The sequence below is a fragment of the Hylobates moloch genome, unplaced genomic scaffold (assembly GCF_009828535.3).
Source record: "Hylobates moloch isolate HMO894 unplaced genomic scaffold, HMol_V3 SCAFFOLD_15, whole genome shotgun sequence".
In the NCBI taxonomy this organism is placed as follows: domain Eukaryota; kingdom Metazoa; phylum Chordata; class Mammalia; order Primates; family Hylobatidae; genus Hylobates; species Hylobates moloch.
In genome coordinates, this window is record NW_026652290.1 from 87173424 (window position 1) to 87194044 (window position 20621).

Below are 20621 nucleotides of genomic sequence, written 5' to 3' on the forward strand. Positions count from 1 at the left end.
ACCCTAGAAGAAAACCTAGGCAATATTATTCAGGACAGGCATGGGCAAAGACTGCATGACTAAAACATCAAAAGCAATTGCAACAAAAGCCAAAATTGACAAATGGGATATAATTAAACTAAAGAGCTGCTGCACAGCAAAAGAAAGTATCATCAGAGTGAACAGGCACCCTACAGAATGGGAGAAAATTTTTGCATTCTATCTGTCTGACAAAGGGCTAATATTAAGTATCTACAAGGAACTTAAACAAATTTACAAGAAAAAAGCAAAAAACCCCATCAAAAGGTGGGCAAAGGATATAAACAGACACTTTTCAAAAGAAGACATTTATGTGGCCAACAAACATATGAAAAAAAGCTCATCATCACTGTTCATTAGAGAAGTGGAAATCAAAACCGCAATGAGATATCATTTTACACCAGTTAGAATGGTGATCATTAAAGCGTCAGGAAACAACAGATGTTGGAGAGGATGTGGAGAAATAGGAACGCTTTTACACTGTTGGTGGGAGTGTAAATTAGTTTAACCATTTTGGAAGACAGTGTGGCAAGTCCTCACTGATCTAGAACTAGAAATACCATTTGACCCAGCAATGCCATTACTGGGTATACACCCAAAGGATTATAAAGCATTCTACTATAAAGACACATGCACACGTATGTTTATTGCAGCCCTATTCACAGTAGCAAAGACTTGGAACCAACCGAAATGCCCATCAATGATAGACTGGATAAAGAAAATGTGGGACATATACACTATGGAATACTATGCAGCCATAAAAAAGAATGAGCTCATGTCCTTTGCAGGGACATGGATGAAGCTGGAAACCATCATTCTCAGCAAACTGACACAGGAACAGAAAACCAAACACCACATGTTCTCACTCCTAAGTGGGAGTTGAACAATGAGAACACATGGACACAGGGAGGGGAACATCGCACACTGGGGCCCGTCAGCAGGTGGGGAGTATGGGGAGGGGTAGCATTAGGACAAATACCTAATGTAGATGATGGGTTGATGGGTGCAGCAAACCACCATGGCACATGTCTACCTATGTAACAAACCTGCACGTTCTGCACATGTATCCCATAACTTAATTTAAAAAAAAAGGAGCAAAAACATGATAACCTAAACATCCATCAATAGGGAAATAAATTAAGGTATATTCATTCAAAGGAACGCAGCATAGCACTTTAAAAGAATGAAATAATTTTATACATGTACATATCAATATGGAAAAAAACTCAAAAAAATTTATTGCAAAGCATGACACAAAATGTGTGTGCCATATAATGACATATATGTAAATTTTAAGAACAAAAGACCATTTATGTCTTGTTTATATGAAAGTGCACATGCAGGAGAAACATTAACACTTTCAAAGGAAGAATGCACACCAAATCCAAGATAATAGTTTCCCTGACAGAAAGGAGTAGAGAGGGTACTTCAATTATATACATGATGTTTCATTTTTTAAAAGATCAGAAGTAGAAAACAACTTTGTTCTGCAAATTTAGACAACTATAACAGCAAGGCATATAAATCACCACAAAATGAGCTTCTGAATCTCTGTTTGTCTCCATGCTTTGAACAACTGAAGTTCCACGTTAAAACTGACTTGACAAGAGCAAATAATGGTAAGAGTAAAAACACAAATGAACAAAAAGCACTGTCTATATTTTTGGTTCATGAAAGTTAAGAATAAAACCTCAAAAATCTGTATCTGTCTGTGGTCTTACTTTCACCATCATTCGCTATTATTTACGAAGTAATATTATCTAAGGCAATATATACTATGCCTGATATTATGCTGGTATTCTGGAAGTGGATTCATAGGGTTTTGTGTTATTTTCGAATAATCAGTACTGTTTCTGTTGATACTATATGAGGGTATCATATGAACCTAACAGTAAATGAAAATATCTAGGGCAAGAAAAAAAGAAAAAAGACCCATATGGTCACTATACAACCCCGAGTCTAATTTTGAAACTCACCTATTCTTCCTAAAGCCCACAGTGAACTGAAAGAATAATGAATTTGTTACTTTCAACTGGAATAAAAGTTAACTTTTTAAAAAGATGTTTCTAAAGCTTCATATAATATTGTAATTCAAATAATAGTTTTAGACCCATAGAGTGATAGAGCAACACAAGTCAAATATGACAAAGACAGGTAGGAAGCATAAAAAATAAAAGGAACTGAAAAGTTTTCAGAAATAACTTAAAATTTAAACTGAAAACATCAATGTGAACCAGTGACCTTAAGAGTATATTTTTTACCGTGTCCTCAAAGGGACCCAATCAGCCTCTGATATCATCCTTCCTAAAAATAGTACTCCCCCATATACCCATATACCCAGCTTTTGGGGTCAAATACTATTCTTACTGAAAGAAACTGATGCTGCCACAGCAGTAGCTGATTCTGTCTTGGAGTGACCAAAAAAAAAAAAAGAAAAATCAGTAAAAACATGGGATTACCAAGAAGCAAAGATGCTTTCCAAAATGTTAACACTAGTGCTAAAAAGGACACAGATATAAACTTAACAGACCCCTCTGAGGGCCACCTTATGAGAATTTGAGCATTGCTCATCACCACCATACCCAGCAGAAAATGAGCTGAGCCCCAGAAAAGGCATAAATGCATAGGTCCATAATATTTGTGTACTAAGAGACAGCACACAAGAGATTCTAATAACGGTTACAGAAAATATGTTCCAGTGATCTACCCAAATTTCATGAGTCCTCCACTCAAGTTTTTGTCAGCAACGAAGGATATAATTAGATATTTTTCCTTTCTTGTGTGAAACAAGTAGTATTAGAAAATTGTGGCTGACACCCATTTTTTAAAAAGAAGTAAAAATCTTCAGGTACCTATTGCAGAAGAGAAATGTTACATATGGAACATGTAACTGTCACTTAATGTTTTAATTTTTGCTATCAAGGACACTTGTGTATGAAGAGCACATCTCACCTTAAAAATGGGAAAGAGGTTATGACTCTACCTTCCCATGGCCAGTCTTCAGTCCTACAGGAGATTATAAAAGGACTGGCAATCTAAAATTTACACAAATATACTTTACAAAAACCTTGTTTTTGAAAAATATTTTATTTATTTAAAAAGTTTTACATACTTATTTAGAAAGATTTCACATCAAAATTTTTTTGTATCTTATTCCTTTCTCAAAAAAATCTAAATTGTTTGTCTGCTTTTGTTTATTTTTCTAAAGGAGAGCTAAACAGGAAAAAGCTTCTCCCCCTCTTTACTGAGTGCCATTTGCTATAGTCCAAGGCACTGGGGATGTATTGCATCTACTCTAGTGTTTTACTGCTAACAAAGGCACCCAGGATCAAGCAAGAGGAGGGAATGTCTCTCCCTGACATCATGCTTAAAGTTTTGACATGTCTAGTTTTTCCAACTAGCTGTACGTTACTGTCATTCATAAATTTCACAAATCCTTCTTGAATCCACATAAAAAATCTGTGCCTACACCATTACTTGAAATTAAGTCCCATAATTACCTTCTTTTTACTTGTCCTAAATGAATCCTAAACTTATCAAAGTTTGCCTCTTTTTCTAGAATTTTAGAACTTCTTGAATAAGCCTATGCTCAACTTAACCAGTGTCCTTTTAGATTGAAGGCCATTCACCCTTTTGGTCTACACTCCTTTAGCAGAACTGCCATTTTTCCTCTCAGTCTAGCAGACCTTCTCTGGCTAGTCCCTAGTTCCATTAGGTCTTTTCTAAGATGCAACTGCCAAAACTGCACACAGGACACATGATGAGGAAATACCACAGATTTACATACAGGCAGGATAACCACCTGGTTTGTCTTCAATAACTCTCAATGATGCTCAATGCTATGTTGGGATTTTTTTGTCATTATTAGAGCACTAAGCTGCTGTTTTCTACATCCGTAATAAATAACTACTAGGTCTCTTTTCTGAGTCACAGAAATTTTTTAGATCTTCCTACATTTGTAAATGAACTAGAACAATGACTCTCAATAATTTTCAAATAGGGCAGAGCCACAAATGATAGCTCTAGGAAGATCTAAAAAATTTGTGTTCTTGAACAACAACAAAAAATTGTTGACTGGTTTTAAAATAGGGAAGGGAAATATTCAGAAGGAATCTAAAATAATCTTAAATCATTTGAAAGTGTGACTCAGAAAAGAGACCTAGTCACTGGATTAACGCATGCAAAGATGAGACAGAGTCACCTATATACTCTCAAGTCTTTTTTGACCTGCACTAAAATTCAGTAGCCAGTAGCCCAAGTGGCTATTTAAATTTAATTACAATTAAATAAAATTACAACTTCAATGACATAAAAGAAAAATTCCGTTCCTCAGTTGCATTAGCCACGTTTCATGTGCTTTGTGGCCAGAGGGAGCTAGCGGCTACCACATTGGGCAGCACAGACTTGGACGATTTCCATCACTGCGGAAAGTTCTTTTGAACAGGAGTGGTCTAGAGAATTCTCATATAAGGAGTCACAGAGTGGCTACATTAAAACAATAGGTTATACACTTTGGGAAATAATTACTGCCTTCCTCAGTATTCACATAATACCACCTGCTACTAGTAAGTTTTTTATGTTCCTTTTGTCAATATGGTCTAAACTAGCTTAAATACTGACTACTTTAATTATAATCTAAGTCAAAATATCACTCCTTTTCATTTTATGTGAGCAGCAGAATATATGACTGGAACCCATAATGAAAATACCTGAATAATAGTAATAATGATAATAATCAATTCAACATGGGAAATATCTTAAAGAAACTTACCCTCCTTCACTTTCTGCTTCCTCTGAACTATTACTTGTTGCTGAACTTTGAATTGTGGGGAGTCTTCTTTTTCTCGCTCTGTGCTGAGGGCTTATCTTATGAACAGTTATTTTCCCTCCAAGTTCATCTTGTATATATTCCTCCAGCTTTGGAATAGCTTCTTTAAGAAATCTGATTTCCTCTTTGAGTTCTTCCATATTTGTCAGTAATTCATTTAACTTCTCCAGTATCTGAAGTTGCCTTTCTTGAAAGATCACTGTTGTTCCTTGGTCATTATGTATTTCATCTTGCAAAGTTATTGAATTAAATGTATTACCCAGAGAAAGAAATTCAGGTAACTTCATTGCTATCCCTGGTTTACGGACCTTGTGGTACCACAAGAGCAGCAAGCTGATTCCAGCAGTGCCCACCATGATGCCAAGTATCAGCTCTTTGTTTGTGGAATAAGGCATTTCTTGGTTTTTGTTTCTAAAATTAAAAACATAAATGTAAATGAATGTTGTTTATGTCTTTGTCCAAGACAAAAATATAGGTTCTTTTTCAATCAACAAAAGCCTAGTTTACATCACAGGATTTATAAAAAGTAGGACAATAGCCCAAAGGATGGGAAAGGACAAATGGAAGTATACTGTTGTAAGAGTCTTAGATTACAATGAAGAATTATTATATTAAGTTAAAGATGCATAGCTGTAAACCCTAGAATAATCACTAAAAAAACAAAACAAAACAAAATCTCAGGTAATACATAATAAGCCAATAATAGAGATAAAAATGGAACACTAGAGATACTCACTTGGTCCAAAAGAAGGCAGGAAAAGGAGAAAAAAGAACAGATGGGCAAATAGAAAACAAATAGAAGAGAAATTACGCCATTATTAAGTGGGAAAATGGTGCCAAAAGATCAAGAAATAACAGTTTTTGTTTGCCAACAGAAAAGACCCCATAAATAGAAAAGAAAAACTGATGAAGTAGACATACAGAAAACTGCATAGCAATAAACTTGAGAAGGCAAAGGAGGTGGGCTCTATTGCACAAGCACAGGACTTGACCTTTGATGGGAACATAAACCATTCATTCATAGTCATAAAAGGCAGATTATGTGAACAGAGATTTAGGTAAGTGGGTAGACGCAGTGGTGGGAGGTTATGCAAGCTCTCTTTGATTGCTTCACTGTTCTAAGTGAGATAGGAAGCAAAGTAAACAGCTGGGAGTGAGAATTGGGGAAAAAATATCAGTAAAATGAAAATTCTGAATTAGGTTGTATACCTGAAATTCACCATCCTCTGCTTTATATCCTATGATTCCACATATTCTACCAAGCATTGTTTCTTACACTTTAAATGGCCAACTAAATGTAATGTTTCAAATGCTTCCTTGGTGGTCTAATGGTTAGGATTTCTGGGCCCGCAAATGCCCTGTGGAAGAGGGTCTGAGAGAAGCAGCAGCCATAATCTATTTCTGAAAAGCCTGCTTAAAAGAAGAATGTCTTTGGATTCCTATTTCACTAGATTACATGCCTGGAACACAGAAAGTATCCTGTTTGGATGCTCTACACTTCATTACAGGCCTAAGTGTCAATGAGAAGGACTGACTTTAAAATAATCTTCCAGAAATTACCTCAGGTGTTAGTGAATATTATATCCAAGAGATTTAAGAATCCCTTCTTTTAAACCCAAGATTCCAGAGAAAGCCTTGGTACTTAATCTGGCCTGCTTTACCTCACAGAAATTTGCCTGGAATTAACTTTAAAAAAAATTTTTTTTTCACCTAATTGGTATAACTGGGAACTATGTCTAACCATCTGCCCACTCCCAGCTCATCCAGGAGACCTAACAGCAGCAGATTCCCATCAATTTGTAACTTCAGCTGATATTGTAGCTAATTATTGCTAGATGTGTAAATGTATTTCTACAAAAAAATTATATCATGAAACTAAATTATCTTGAAAGCTTATTGCAAAAAGATAAGAAAAGTCACTCTATGCCCATTAATTACAACTGCATTCCAGCTAATACTCACACATCAAGTTTAATCATCTTTATTTTTGTCAATAAAATTATTAATGCAGGATGTCCATTCGCTGATATAGAGGTCTATTAAAGGGAATCTTCCTATTCTGATTACTTTCTTTTGCCCATACCTTGGACTTTCACATTATGAAATATAGCCTAGTTTGAAAATATTTGCATTTAATAAGCAAATAAGTAGAAGTAAAAATCTATCTAGGAAGAGAACTTATTCTTGAGACAGGACCAGGTTTCAGCAGGTGGGAAAGGGTCATATTTTGCTCGGCCCTTTCTTTAGGAACTGCACCAGTTCCAAATCATCCCTTCCATGCAGGTCCTATTATTATTTTGCAGATAAGTGAACTGAGGCACACAGGTGTCAAGTCACTTACCCAGTGATCACCCAACTAGGAAGTGAAAACTGTCACTTTTGACAACCTGTTCCTAACTCTTGGATGCACCCACAACATGTAGGAGATTTGGAAAGCATCAACAAGGAGGTGAAGGAGAGTACTGACTGAGCAGAGATGCTCAGAGCTGAAATATTATTTCAGAACCACAAAAATTAACTAGAAAAAAATAGAATCAATGGAGCTGATATGTTTTAAACAAACACAATTAAAGACTAACAGTTCAAGCTATGTTTGAGTTTTATAACAGCATAAAACAAATGTGCTTCAACACAGATAATTTGAAAAATGACACATTAAAAATAATGTGGCCGGGCGCGGTGGCTCACGCTTGTAATCCCAGCACTTTGGGAGGCCGAGGCGGGCGGATCACGAGGTCAGGAGATCGAGACCACGGTGAAACCCCGTCTCTACTAAAAATACAAAAAAAAAATTAGCCGGGCGTGGTGGCGGGCGCCTGTAGTCCCAGCTACTCGGAGAGGCTGAGGCAGGAGAATGGCGTGAACCCGGCTAATTTTTTTTTGGCGTGGTGGCGGGCGCCTGTAGTCCCAGCTACTCGGAGAGGCTGAGGCAGGAGAATGGCGTGAACCCGGGAGGCGGAGCTTGCAGTGAGCCGAGATTGCGCCACTGCACTCCAGCCTGCGCGACAGAGCGAGACTCCGTCTCAAAAAAAAAAAAAAAAAGTACAAAATACATCAGAATATTTGTTTGCCTTCAGAATAATTTCAAAGGTTGTATGAAGTGATTTACATAGCTTTTTTTTGAGAGTCTCGCTCTGTCACCTAGGCTGGAGTGCAGTGGTACAATCATTGCTCACTGTAGCCTCGACCGCTTGGGCTCAAGTCATCCTCCTGCCTCAGCCTCCCTAGTAGCTAGGACCACAAGTGTGGGCAACCACGCCTGGCTAATTTTTACATTATTTGTACAGAGTGAGTCTCCTTATGTTGCTAGGCTGGTCTCGAACTCCTGGGCCCAAGCAATCCTGCCTCCACCTCTCAAAGTGCTGGGATAAGCAGCATGGGCCACCGCCTCCAGCCTTGTTAGCTTTCATACTTCTAATTATGTTAATAGTATACACTTGTAGTATAAAAAAATAGTAATTAAAAACTTTACCAAACGGATTTTAGAACTCCAATATTTTAATAATCAGATACAAGTATTGTTATGTTTCAGTTTGTAAGGTGCTAGTAAATAACAACGGAAAATGACATTTTAATATAGATTATGGCACTTAATGTGTATTATTGTGTAATATTAAAGGTTAACAGAGATGAGAATCAAGTATTCTAAAATGACATCAAAATGTTGACTCTAAATTAGAATATGAAATGTTGTCTGAAGAAACATGTCATTTCCATGTTCTAGTTTTATTTAAAATTTTTAGATGTAGAAATTATGCTTTACTAAATTAATTATAATGCTTTCACCATAAATCTAGCATACATATTCATTTACTTCATCAGCAGATCCTTCGAGGAGAAAAAGATAAAATGCCTAACTAATAAACCCAGGGAAGGTATGAAAAATTTTGCAAGGATAAAGAGACATTACAAAAAAGCCCGAGGTTTAAGTTTCCTAAGAGAATTGTACTGAGACCTTGAGCTAGTGATCAGATTTCCTACAGCGTCCTGGAAAACCTGGTACTTTCGAAGTGAATTCTATTGTTCATTTCATCAGGTTTTCATGGTTTTTCTGTATTTATAATTTATTTTAAATTTAGGGCTCCCAGGTGTTTGGCTTATTCCCCTATGTTGGCAGCACTGATAATCTGGCCTTCGTTTTTGTGTGAAATAGGCACACACCGAGTCTGAGAGCAAAAAAAACCTACACAAACAAAATCAAAATGTTCGCGCAAGGCTGAAAGGTTAAGATCCAAGGAGCCGAGGCGAGAGCCCAGCAAGTGTCTCTGCTGAAATTCTTTGGGGTTTGCAGGGACCAGCCGGGCCGAGGCAGCAAACTGCCTGCTCCCCACGCACCCCAGAAGGGGCAGCGTGCGAGGAAACACCGGCGACCTCCGGGGCTAGGGCTTCCGTGGCGCAGGGTCAGCGAGGGATGAACCCGAGATGCCACTATGGGCCGCTGCTCCAGCCCCGGGAACGTACAGCAGCGCTGACCGGCAGGATCAAGCTTCTGCAGGGACACACCGACCCGGAAGTGCAGTCTTCCCCACCGCAAGTACTTCCGCTTCCCTCCGCAAGTCCCCGGCCCGGTCCGGCCCCCAGCGGCTGAGCCGCCCCCTCCCAGACTGCGCACGCACCTGTGTTTACTGCGCCGGCCTTTCAGCTGTCGGAGAGCGAAGACCAGGACCTGCTGGCGGGCAGCGGCGGGCGGACAGTAGTCCCGGAGCCCGCGGGTCCTAAGGTCCCGCGCCGCGGCCGTCGCGTCCTGACCCAGATAGCGGAGGCGCCGAGGGAGGAGCCCGCGGCCGCTCGGCCCGCCGCTCCCGCCCCCTCTCGCGGTGGGTTCAACTCTACCGCGACAGGCGCTGGGTGCACCTTTTGCAAAATAAAATTGCACGCCGCGGGGCGCCTGGCTCGCGCCGGACTTTGTGTCTAGGCCGTCGCCTCCCTTCGAAGCCGGTCGGCCCCTTTTCCCCCGCCTGGACTGTGGGCCTCCGCGCTAGCCCCAGCGCGTTTCCTCTCGCGTTGCTGCCACTCCGCACGCCCACCCCCAGCTCGCTTCGTTCCGGCTCACAAACCCATTCCCTCTCCGCTAGATAACCCTTTTTTTCTGCCCTTTCTAGGCACAACCTTGCACTTTACTCCTCACGACTGAGTTAAAGGCAGACGCCTTGCACTAAGTACTGATATCCGCAGCCCCGTGTTCATAGCTTTAACTCACGTTTTCTTTTAATGAGCAATTTTGCCAGCCTCTTCCTTCTCCCCGCCGTTCGGAGTTGCCTTTAGATGAAAGCTGCTATTTTTTCAGATGCCTGACATTTGAGGTTTTACCCAGCTTTTTGTGGTTTGTATCATGAAACTAATTCTGCTAAATACTCTCTTAAAAACTGGGCCGGGCGCGATGGGTCACACCTGTAATCCCAGCGCTTTGGGAGGCTGAGGGAGGCGGATCACCTGAGGTCAGGAGTTCGAGACCAGCATGGCCAACATGGCGAAACCCCTGTCTCTACTGAAAATTAAAAAAAATAGCCGGGCGTGGTGGTGGACGCCTGTAATCCCAGCTACTCAGGAGGATGAGGCAGGAGAATCGTTTGAACCCGGAGGCAGAGGTTGCAGTGAGGCGAGATTGCGCCACCACACTCCAGCCTGGGTGATAGAGCGTCTCAAACAACAACAACAACAACAAAAAAAGCAGTACATACACCGCTTCTGTATTGTCCTCACCTTGAGCATTACTGCCTTAAGCTTAGGTTTGCATAACATTAATCTCTAAACTTCCCACCAACATATTGAGCAGAATTAAAAATGGGTACACTCTTTCTTAAAACAGCAACAACAGACAACACCCATAAAGCTATGAAGAATCCAGAAGGCTTGTTTTGCAATCCATATACTACTGTTTACGGATAGGGATTTAGGGATTCTATAGGCTCTTTAAGATGTTTTTTTTGAGCTTCAAGCAAGCCGCATTGAAGAATAAGTAAGCCTGGCCATGGTCATTTTATTAAAAGTAATTTGTAGCCGGGCGCAGTGGCTCAGGACTGTAAGTCCAGCACTTTGAGAGGCCAAGGCGGACGGATCACTTGAGGCCAGGAGTTTGTGACCAGCCTGGCCAATATGATGAAACACCATCTCTACTAAAAATACAAAAATTAGCCGGGTGTGATGGCGCACTTCTGTAGTCCCAGCTGCTCGGAAGGTTAAAGCATGAGAATCGCTTAAACCTCAGAGGCAGAAGTTGCAGTGAGCCGAGATCGGGCCACTGCTCACCAGTCTGGGACAGAATGAGATTCTGTCTCAAAAAACAACAACAACAAAATCCTAAGTTGTATTTGGAAAAAGAGCAGACTAATCTTTAACCTCTCAGATTTGAAACTAGTAAAATATTACCTTCTACAAACTCACTTTCACTCCTGTTGATTATGGTTTGCAGCAATCTTGCAATATAATACTAGCTTTATTTAACCAGAATACAATATGATATAAACCAATCATGCAAAAAAATTTTCTCTTTTAACAAGAGTTAGATACCAAAGAAACATGACTGTCTCTTCACTAATACTTAAAAGGAGCTTTTTAGTATTTAAAACAAAATTTAAGCTTTTCCAGGAGCCCGCTGAGTTGTTCACTGCTGCATCGCCAGCACATAGCACAGAAGAGGCTTTCAATAAAAATGTGACGTATGGGCTGTGAACAAGGCCTTACCAGTCTACTCCAAGAGGAAGATGGCAGCTGATACTGACTTGATCTTCAAGTTCAGGACATAGACTATGTCACACTTGCTCCTTTCCAATACCTTTGTTTCTATTCCTTGATCAGCAAACATTATCTGAAAGGTAGAAACTCAGGGACAGTGACAACCATTGACCTTGGCAAAGCTATAATAGCAAAGACAGGCACTATCTTTGCCAGGTACTGTTGCAGGGGTGACATAAGAAAGAAGAAATGATTCCCCTCACCACTACTAGAAATGTTCGGTCTAAGAGGAATATCTGAAGGAAAAATCAAAACATACTAAGAATCTCAGAGTTGCTGTTATTCATCGCAACCAGTACAGCATTACAATGACTTGGGAGGAGTGGGTACAGACCCTTCACGATTTGCCCCAACCTACTTTTCCAGCTTTCCACTACTTCCACCAGACATCATTCTACACTTCAGCACTAGCTGAGCTACTGATCGTCTCTCCACAAGCTATATCCTTTTTATCCTGTTCCTTGTGCCTGGAATGTCCTGCTGCTTGCCACCCGTCCAAAACCAATTCAACCACTTCAACCTCTTTCCCTTGAGAAGCTACACTCTCTCTCCTTCCCCATAAGAAGTATTCATCCATGCCCCATCAAAACTTATGGAAGGATCAGGACTTTCAATGAATACAAAATGCCTCCCTGATAGCTTACAGCAAACCTCTGTGATGTACACTATATAATTACTTCTTGCCAGTGACTGTGTGTTTGTGAGGCTGTGAACATCTTCAAGGATGGTAGCATTTATCTTTGTATCTTGGGAACCTGGCATGGTGCACACCCGCTATATTAGATAACTATTTGAAAAAAAATTATTTGAAAGTAATATGTACATTTGAGGGAAAAGCATGAGGAAATGTATAGCCCTTCATTATAGTAATGTGAGATGGGTGTGTCAATTTTTTTTTTTTTTTTAGATTTTATTTGAGTGGTTTTATTTCCAGGAAGCAATTGAATGACAAAGTTAGTTTTAACCCTGTAACAGTTACCAATATGCTATATAGTTAACTATTCAGTTTTCTAGTTCCTTATTGTTAAGTATTTCCAAATCTTATCAAACTTACAAGCTGAATTTCTTTATTTGTGAACTGAAGGCTGAGCTGCAGATATAATTAGTACCACTATGCAATCCCCAACCCCTGCTTCAAAGAGCAGAATCAACCTTCATTTCCAGGCTGGTTTTAAGGAAGTATTTTAAGGAAGGGGTTAAGGAAATATTTTACTGCAAATAGCTGGGAAAAAATTTTTAAATTAAGAACACCCTAACCATTGAGAGAGAGGGATTGAGAGAGGGAGAAGTGCACAGGCAAAGAGCAGGGGCAGAGAAAGAAGTCCGCCAGGTGTAACTAAAGCTCTAAGTTCCCCGAATCGTTTGTAAATGAGGAGGAACAAAGGGCAGCAGCAACAGCTACAGCAAGACCATTTATTGAGTCTTCTACAGTTTTCAAGCTTTGTTCTTTATATGAATTGTCTTATTCCATTTTCCCAACAATCTAATGAAGTAAATAACATACAGGTGAGGAAATCAAGGCTTCAAGAGGTGAAGAAACTTGTCCCAGGCCACGTAGTTTTAGAGACAATAATCAAACTTAGCATTGTCTGAGAGCCTTTTCTCTTAACCCAGCCCAGCTTGGACCTCCAGAGCCTGCCTTTGATAGAATACTTGAAGGGGCTCTTCATAGCACCATTTACAAGAACATCATAGCCCTTCTAATGTGATATTACATCATTCGTATTCCCCACTTCAGTTATTAGGGTTCAGCTCTCACTGCTTCCACTAGAGGAAAAACTGAATTCTCAAATCTGATCATTTACCCCATAGGGAGTTTTCTGCAGTTTACCACAACCTCTAATCCACAGAGTATAAAATTACTTTGTGTTTATGATATTCAGGTTAGGCTAGGAATAGAATTTGGGGAAAAGAGGAATATAATACTATGTCTGATGTAGTTTTAAAAAAATTAGGCAGTCTCTAGAACACAGGAAAATTACAAAAAAAATTTCTGAAAAGAAACTAACTTGGGCTTTCTAAGGGAAAAATGTTTTCTCTGAAAAAAGCATTAAGATAGGCTTATTAAATATTTCCATAGACTAAGTGATTAGTGCAACAAATTATTAATCACTTAAATCCAATAAAACGGTTGGCCTAATATTCCTATAATGAGCAAATTAAAAATGGTATTTTAGGAAGATATGTATGAAAGAAAAATTAACAACAATATTTATGTTATAGTACTTAGCAGTTCAATGTTGAATCAATTTATTAAAAATATACATACCTCATTAAGATATAAAATTCTTATTAGAAAGTTTCTATTTCATTAGAAACATTAAGTTTTTGTTCCATGAAAAAAGTTATTTTGAAAAAGGCATGTACTAACCTTGCTCAGTGGTTTTCAGCAGTATTTCGGTGATGATTCAAGAAAAGAATGACGTTTCTTTAAAAATTGTGGAAGATTTTTAAAGTCACATTCCTCCACTGATTTTCCATGGACTTTGTAAATAAAGCACAGCCTTGGATACAATCTAAAGTGGAACTTGACAGTTTCAGAGGAAAGAGTGGTTTTGCCCCTCCCTCTGCATTCTTTCTTCATCCTGGGAGATGATGTTCAGGGACACTCTTGACAGTATATACATCAACTTCACAAGCTAAGGTCAGTTTCCCTGGGGCTAATTAAAAACAAAGGTGAATGTTCATCATCATCAGACAAAATGTTGTTAACATGTGTACAAAAAGTTAAAATAACTGGATATGCTTAATTACATACAATAATTGGAAAAAAATTTCATTTTGGACTTGGGTGGTAAGTCAATTTTATACAATATTCTGCTGGGAAAAATTGGGGTTAGCAGTTTTCCAGACTTACTGTCTTCAGACTATACAAAGAAAAGTGATTTTCCCTTTAGGAGCAGATCCTTTTCAAGAAATTGTTCAGTAGACAGAGCCCCTGGGCATACATATAAATAAATAGAGAGAATCTACTCTCATATGTTGCAATAGAGACACATTAATTAAACAACCATTGTTAGAACTTTTTGCATTTTATAAAAATTATACTCCTATCATTATTAAGACACATATTTGGACTCTCAGAGAAGACAGTCTAGAAAACTGAAACACGACTGTAATGATTTTAGAAGAAAGCCTGACTAAAGAGAGTAACAAACCCATATGGATTGTGATCCAAAATAATTTTAATTTGATTGTGTGGGACATGGGACATATCATGAAAATTATGCTGTAAATGGTGGTTGATTTCTGTGAGAAACCCATAAAACCCTTTATACCCTCTGTAGTAACATACAGTATGGTTTGGCACTGACTTCTAACTTAGACCTGCTGATGTCAGGAAATCAGTTATCTGTTGCTATGGCCTTGGCTGCTTCCACTTACAAAACAAAAAACTGAACTTGTCCCTGCCAACTGCTGCAGCTGATAACTGTCCAATGTCAAATGATCAGAAAATCCCCACCCTCCAGCTATGACATCCACTTACCAGCTAGAGCAAAAAGAATCCTTCCTACCACCAGCCACAGGCTCTGCCAGGCTTCCAACAAGAAGAGAATGACCCATTCTGCCACAGCACTCTCTGACTTTCTCACACGAAGCAAAGCAACCCTTAAGAAACAACTTCTTTAAAGAAACAACAACGAAAAAGACAATTCTGACAGTAATGACTTCACGTTTACTTCTCCTAGTATCATAAACCTCCCCCCATTTCTCAAACAAAAGGGTGCTGAGAGGAACCTTTCTCTGAGACATAATGAGCAGCCAGTCACTCATTGTACAAGAAGCATAACTCAGGGAGTATCTGTATTTAACAAATGAAAGACTGTTAATAAACTAATTTGAATAATTCAGATATTTACCTACAGAAATGCAGTAAGATTACAGAGTGACATTACAAAAGCTCAAAAGATTTTCATAAAATATTTAACGGTGAGAATCCAACATTAGACATCAAAGCGCTTTGGGTATTTTCCTTTGCTAAATCTGTGCGATCATGAGATGTGGCCATAAATAGGCAGCATTATTTTCTCCCCTTTTAAAGAAGTAGAAACTGTAAAGATCTTTCATCAAGATAATACGTTGTTAACATGGCTTAGATGAAAGCTTCAAAGGCATCTGACATCCAAATGAAAAATAAAAACTTCAGTTGATTCAAACATTTTAAAATACTTTGGTACCACCAATTATCCTTCCTAAAAGAAAGTTCCACTAACCCTGGCTCCCCTCTCATGTTAGCACTTCCTTATTTAACAACCTCCACTAGGAAAAACCTGCAGTGTCCTCTCACAGGCTTCACTTCCGGACTTCTATCCCATGTACCAACCTACTGCAGAAATCACTGAAACTTCTCTTTCCGAGGAGGGCAAAGGTCTCCTGGTTTCCCTTTTGATCTCTTTGGAACAGGGTTTCTCAACTTCAGTACTATTGATTTTTTGGACAGAGAATTATTTGTTGTAGGGAGAATTCTACATTGTAGGATATTTAGCAATATCTCTGGCCTCTGCCAACTAACATATGTTAACATGTAATTTCACAGCATCTAAGCCCTTAATTAACACTAAACAGCACAAACACAGGTACATTCTTCTAGAGATTTAAAAAATGCTTCTATAGGCTTGTTAGGCAATGCCCCAGCATTGAAAGAATATCCTATGAGATCTTATTTCTACATTTTGAATAATTTTTCTTAAAAGCATGGGCCATGTCTTACTCATTTTTCTACCTTCAGTACATATTCAGTAATGCATATCTTGAATGAATGGATTTATGGATAAATAAAAATATCTGGATATCTGAATTCTTCACTTTCAACCGGAAGTTTTGGCAGGTTTTCTGTATGTGATCAGCCTATGTGATTGCTAGTTCTTTTTTTTTTTTTTAAATTGGCTAATGCTAAGTAAGATAGCTTACAGAGGAGGAAGACCTCTGTTAAGTTTGGTTGGGAGCATGGAATTGTAGAGAAACTGAGAAAGGAGAAATGAAGTTTTCAAAAATACTTGGAAACTTTTTACTTTACCTTGGAGACCTAAATTTGTCTAAAGCTATTTCTGTTTTTCAAATTAGCTTTTCTTGTCAGAATTTACTATCTAATGTTTTGCATTGTTTCTAAGTATACATATGCTTTAAAATGTTTGTATCACTGGTTTTGCTTTGCAAGGCCTATTAAATCTCTTATGTGGTATTCGTAATTAAGATTGCAGAATGAAAGATGGAGGAGTTATGTGCATATAAACTGACTGAATTATTGTCCATCAATCTGTCAGAGATGTTTGAACCAGAGAGACTCCATCTGGGTAAAATAAGGCTGAGACCTCCTCGGCTGCATTCCCAGGAGTTTAGGCATTCTTACTCACAGGATGAGACAGGAGGTCGCCACAAGATACAGGTCACAAAGACCTTCCTGATAAAACAAGTTGTGGTAAAGAAGGCAACTAAAACCCACCAAAACCAAGATGGTGACAAGAGTGACCTCTAGTATTCCTCCCTGCTCATTATATGCTAATTATAATGCAATAGCATGTTAAAAGACACTCCCACAGTGCCATGACAGTTTACAAATGCCATGCTAACGTCAGGAAGTTACCCTATATGGTCTAAAAGGGGAGGAACCCTCAGTTCTGAGAATTGCCCACCTCTTTCCCAGAAAACTCATGAATAATCCACCCCTTGTTTAGTATATCATCAAGAAATAACTGTAAGTATCTTTGGTGGAGCAACCCCATCACTCTGCCTATAGAGTAGCCATTCTTTATTCCTTTACTTTCCTAATAAACTTACTTTCACTTTATGGACTCATCTGGAATTCTTTCTTGTGCAAGATCCAAGAACCTCTCTTGAGGTCTGGATCCAGACCCCTTTCTAGAAACAAATCCGTTCATTCAAGATACGTAGATTCTCTGACCACCAAACCTTCGGATTCTTAGTTCTGAGATGGGGCCCAGGAAATTGCAGTTTAAAAGAGTATTCTGAGTTGATGTTGCAAGGACCGTCGTTTGGAAAATGTTGCATGTAGCGGTATAGGTGATCTTCTGATGAATTTCTAAAGAGCAAATGAGATGAGGCAGCATCATTCTTGAGGAACCACTGTTGAAATCTGTTCTTCATTCATTCATTCATTCATTTTTGGAGTTTTATGCAAAACAAAGTTCAAAGACGATGTTGAAAGGGACCAAATGCAATTGTAGTTTTGGAACTTTATTCACCATTCTTGCAACTTTTCCTGCCAAAGAGAGGAAGAGCAGTAAGAAAAGAGATTCATTTTAGCATGATAGGAAACTGTCCCTGCTTTTTTCAAACCTCTTTGAGTAAGAGCATTCTTGGCTCTGGGTCCTGTTTGGCGTCTCTAAGAGCCCACATGTTCTAGCAAGACTTGGCAGCCTGCATCAGGCCATCATTATGAGCAACTCATACTCTTAAGAACTTGGCCAACAGGTTTATTGTTATCATCCAGATTAATCATTTGTGTCACAATTGTTCTGTGCTTGCCAAATTCCTTTTCCCCCAGGAGTTAAGTCTCAGGATGTGTATGTCCAGTGGACATAATCAAAGGTTTGATACATGAGGTATGAGAATGCTTTCTGTCTCCTCTATCAGACATAACAATAGCATTCATGGGGCACTTGGAGTTCTCACAGTGCTTTCATGTGCTTGTGCTTGTCACCTCAACCTCTGAGGTAGGCAGAGCACGTATTTTCATTCCCATTTTGCAGAGGAGGAAAGAGAATCTCAGTGGTTATGTAATGTGTGACTTGTCCAGATCACACACTGCATAGAAGCTCAGAGCTCTTCGCTTACGATTTTCTCATCTCCACTGCGCAAGCCTAGTTGCTAGTGTGCATTTCCGGTGCTCGAGATGGCAAGATTAGGCTTACACAGTGAGTGCGCGGAAAGGTAAGAAAGTACTAGTGCTAATTAATTTTTGATGTGCAAAAAAAAGAAGTTTTAAGTTTCTCCATGTGCATTATTTATTTAGTAGGAGAAGAAAATAAAAATATTAATGAATAAAAATGCTACCCTTTATTAATAAATGACTAACAAAACATTAATTGCTTGTAGAGATGCTGAGTTCTTTATGAAATATATTCCAAGTTTTGACCTTAAACAAACACTGATAAAGCACTTTCATTATCTTCATTTGGCATTGATTTCAAGTTTCAGATTATTTCCAGGGGTTTTCTGGAAAATGCAGCGTGTTCATCTCTTGGCTGTCGTGTTCTGTAGTGTGTTTGGAAATTCACAGACTTGGAATTAGAACCTAAGGAGGTCACTTAGATTTTCAAAGACCTTCGTATGACATTTGAAGTATTCCTAGTGTTCTGCAAATAAAGTGAGAGACCTTGTGGGGTGTGGCTATGCTCGCGACCTTTGTTAGTACAACTTGGAAGAAAACCCACCACACTTGTACCCAGGTAGAATAAGCATTTACACTTTCAAATGACAGCTTAAAATAACTGACAAGGAAAATTTAAGTTTGCAAGTTCAAAGCCCTTGAGCAATTGGAAATTTACTTTTCAAAATATAGTGTCAATTTCAAATAATTATTGTCACAAAAAGAGCCTCTTGAAGTATATCTCAGAAATAAAAGAAGAATAAAATTTGGCAGCTTTTGAACTTACACCATAACCAGTTAAGATAGATCCACATTAGTTCTAGGAATCACTGAGAAACCATACTCAAGATTTCAACTCAAAGATAACAGGCTCTTTGTACTTGCTGTTTATCCAGAACACTAGGACACGGTTTTAGGCACTTATTAGACTGACTTTCTGAGATCATCTAGTACTAGATGACTGAAGTAAATCACATGGGGAATGATTATTAAGAATTGTGGTAGAAAAAAAGAAAAGCATGGAGATTGAAAATCTAGTTGGAGATGGGAGTCACAAAAAATAGTACAGAGGCTACCCATCCTTGTCTATATGTATGTTTACAGTATCTAAATAACTGTGATAAGTGAGTCATTTATTTGATCTGCCATCATACTATGCAAAAGCCATCTAAGCTGGGCATGGTGGCTCACGCCTGTAATCCCAGCACTTTGGGAGGACGAGGCAGGTGGATCACGAGATCAGGAGTTCAAGACCAGCCTGGCCAAGATGGTGAAACCCCATCTCTAGTAAAAATACAAAAATTAGCTGGGTATGGTGGCAGGCACCTGTAATCTTAGCTACTCAGGGGCTGAGGCAGAGAATTGCTTGAACCTAGGAGGCAGAGGTTGCAGTGAGCCAAGATCACGCCACTGCACTCCAGCCTGGGCCACAGGCAGAGACTCCAACTCAAAAAAAAAAAGCCATCTAAAAACACTGCAAAGAGGGTGTCAGAGAAACTTGTATCAGAAGCAGAACTAGAATTGGAGACAAGTCACTGAGGGGATCTTACCGAAAGGATGGTACTGAGCAGATAGAGAAAAAGAGAGTAGGGATCCTGAACCCCCAGAAAGAGCAAAGATGCTAAAGGAGTTCATTCTTGTTTTTCCTGGGATTGATTATGGAACCCTTAGCTGAAAACAAGAACTGCCAAATAACCAGCCCGTAAGTTGAAAGAACAACACCTACTTCCCTATGGGCTTGTGGAGAGGGGTCATCTCAGCAACTGCCAGCAGACCCCTTCCCCCATATCACACACTCCAACTTGGTTCTCAGGTCTGTGCAGGAAGAAATAACCCCCTAGGAGAGGGCAGTGCTTGCAAAAGAGAAGCTAGGTGCCCCCTTCTACCTGTGGGGCTTGTGAAGACTTGGGTGTTTGCCCAGAGAATTGCCCATAGTGCAAGAAAGAAGGGGATCTGTCCTCTTCATCTCCTGTTGGAGGACTGCGGAATCAGGGCTCGTTCTCCTGCCCCTAGAGCTTGCAGTCTAGGAAGCGCCCTGGGGAGAATGGCAAGTAGTGTGACCAGGTGGAGAGAGTAATGCTCCCAAGAAATACTGGAGATAGATCTTATCAGTACCCACACTCACTAGGGTGGTAGATGTGACTGAGGGCTGCAGAAATGCTGGGGGGCCATTATAGGGAGAGGGGGAAGGGCATGTGCAGTCACAATAGC

The 20621-nt window shown here is 39.3% G+C and overlaps 1 protein-coding gene across 3 annotated transcripts in view; it reads right to left on the reverse strand.

Moving 5' to 3' along the window:
• Positions 1 to 9628, reverse strand: part of RMDN2 (regulator of microtubule dynamics 2) — an 84463-nt gene extending 74835 nt beyond the window's left edge. For 2 of the 3 annotated variants that reach the window (XM_058428931.1, XM_058428929.1), the window contains exons 1-2: positions 9463 to 9628; positions 4790 to 5257 (exon numbers count right to left, since the gene is read on the reverse strand). In XM_058428931.1, the coding sequence (XP_058284914.1) occupies positions 4790 to 5241 (452 nt within the window). In that variant the 5' untranslated portion in view covers positions 5242 to 5257; positions 9463 to 9628. Of the gene's footprint in view, positions 1 to 4789; positions 5258 to 5582; positions 5761 to 9462 lie in introns of those variants that run through there. The other variant, XM_058428930.1, reaches the window with a different exon arrangement.
• Positions 9629 to 20621: the final 10993 nt, after the last annotated feature.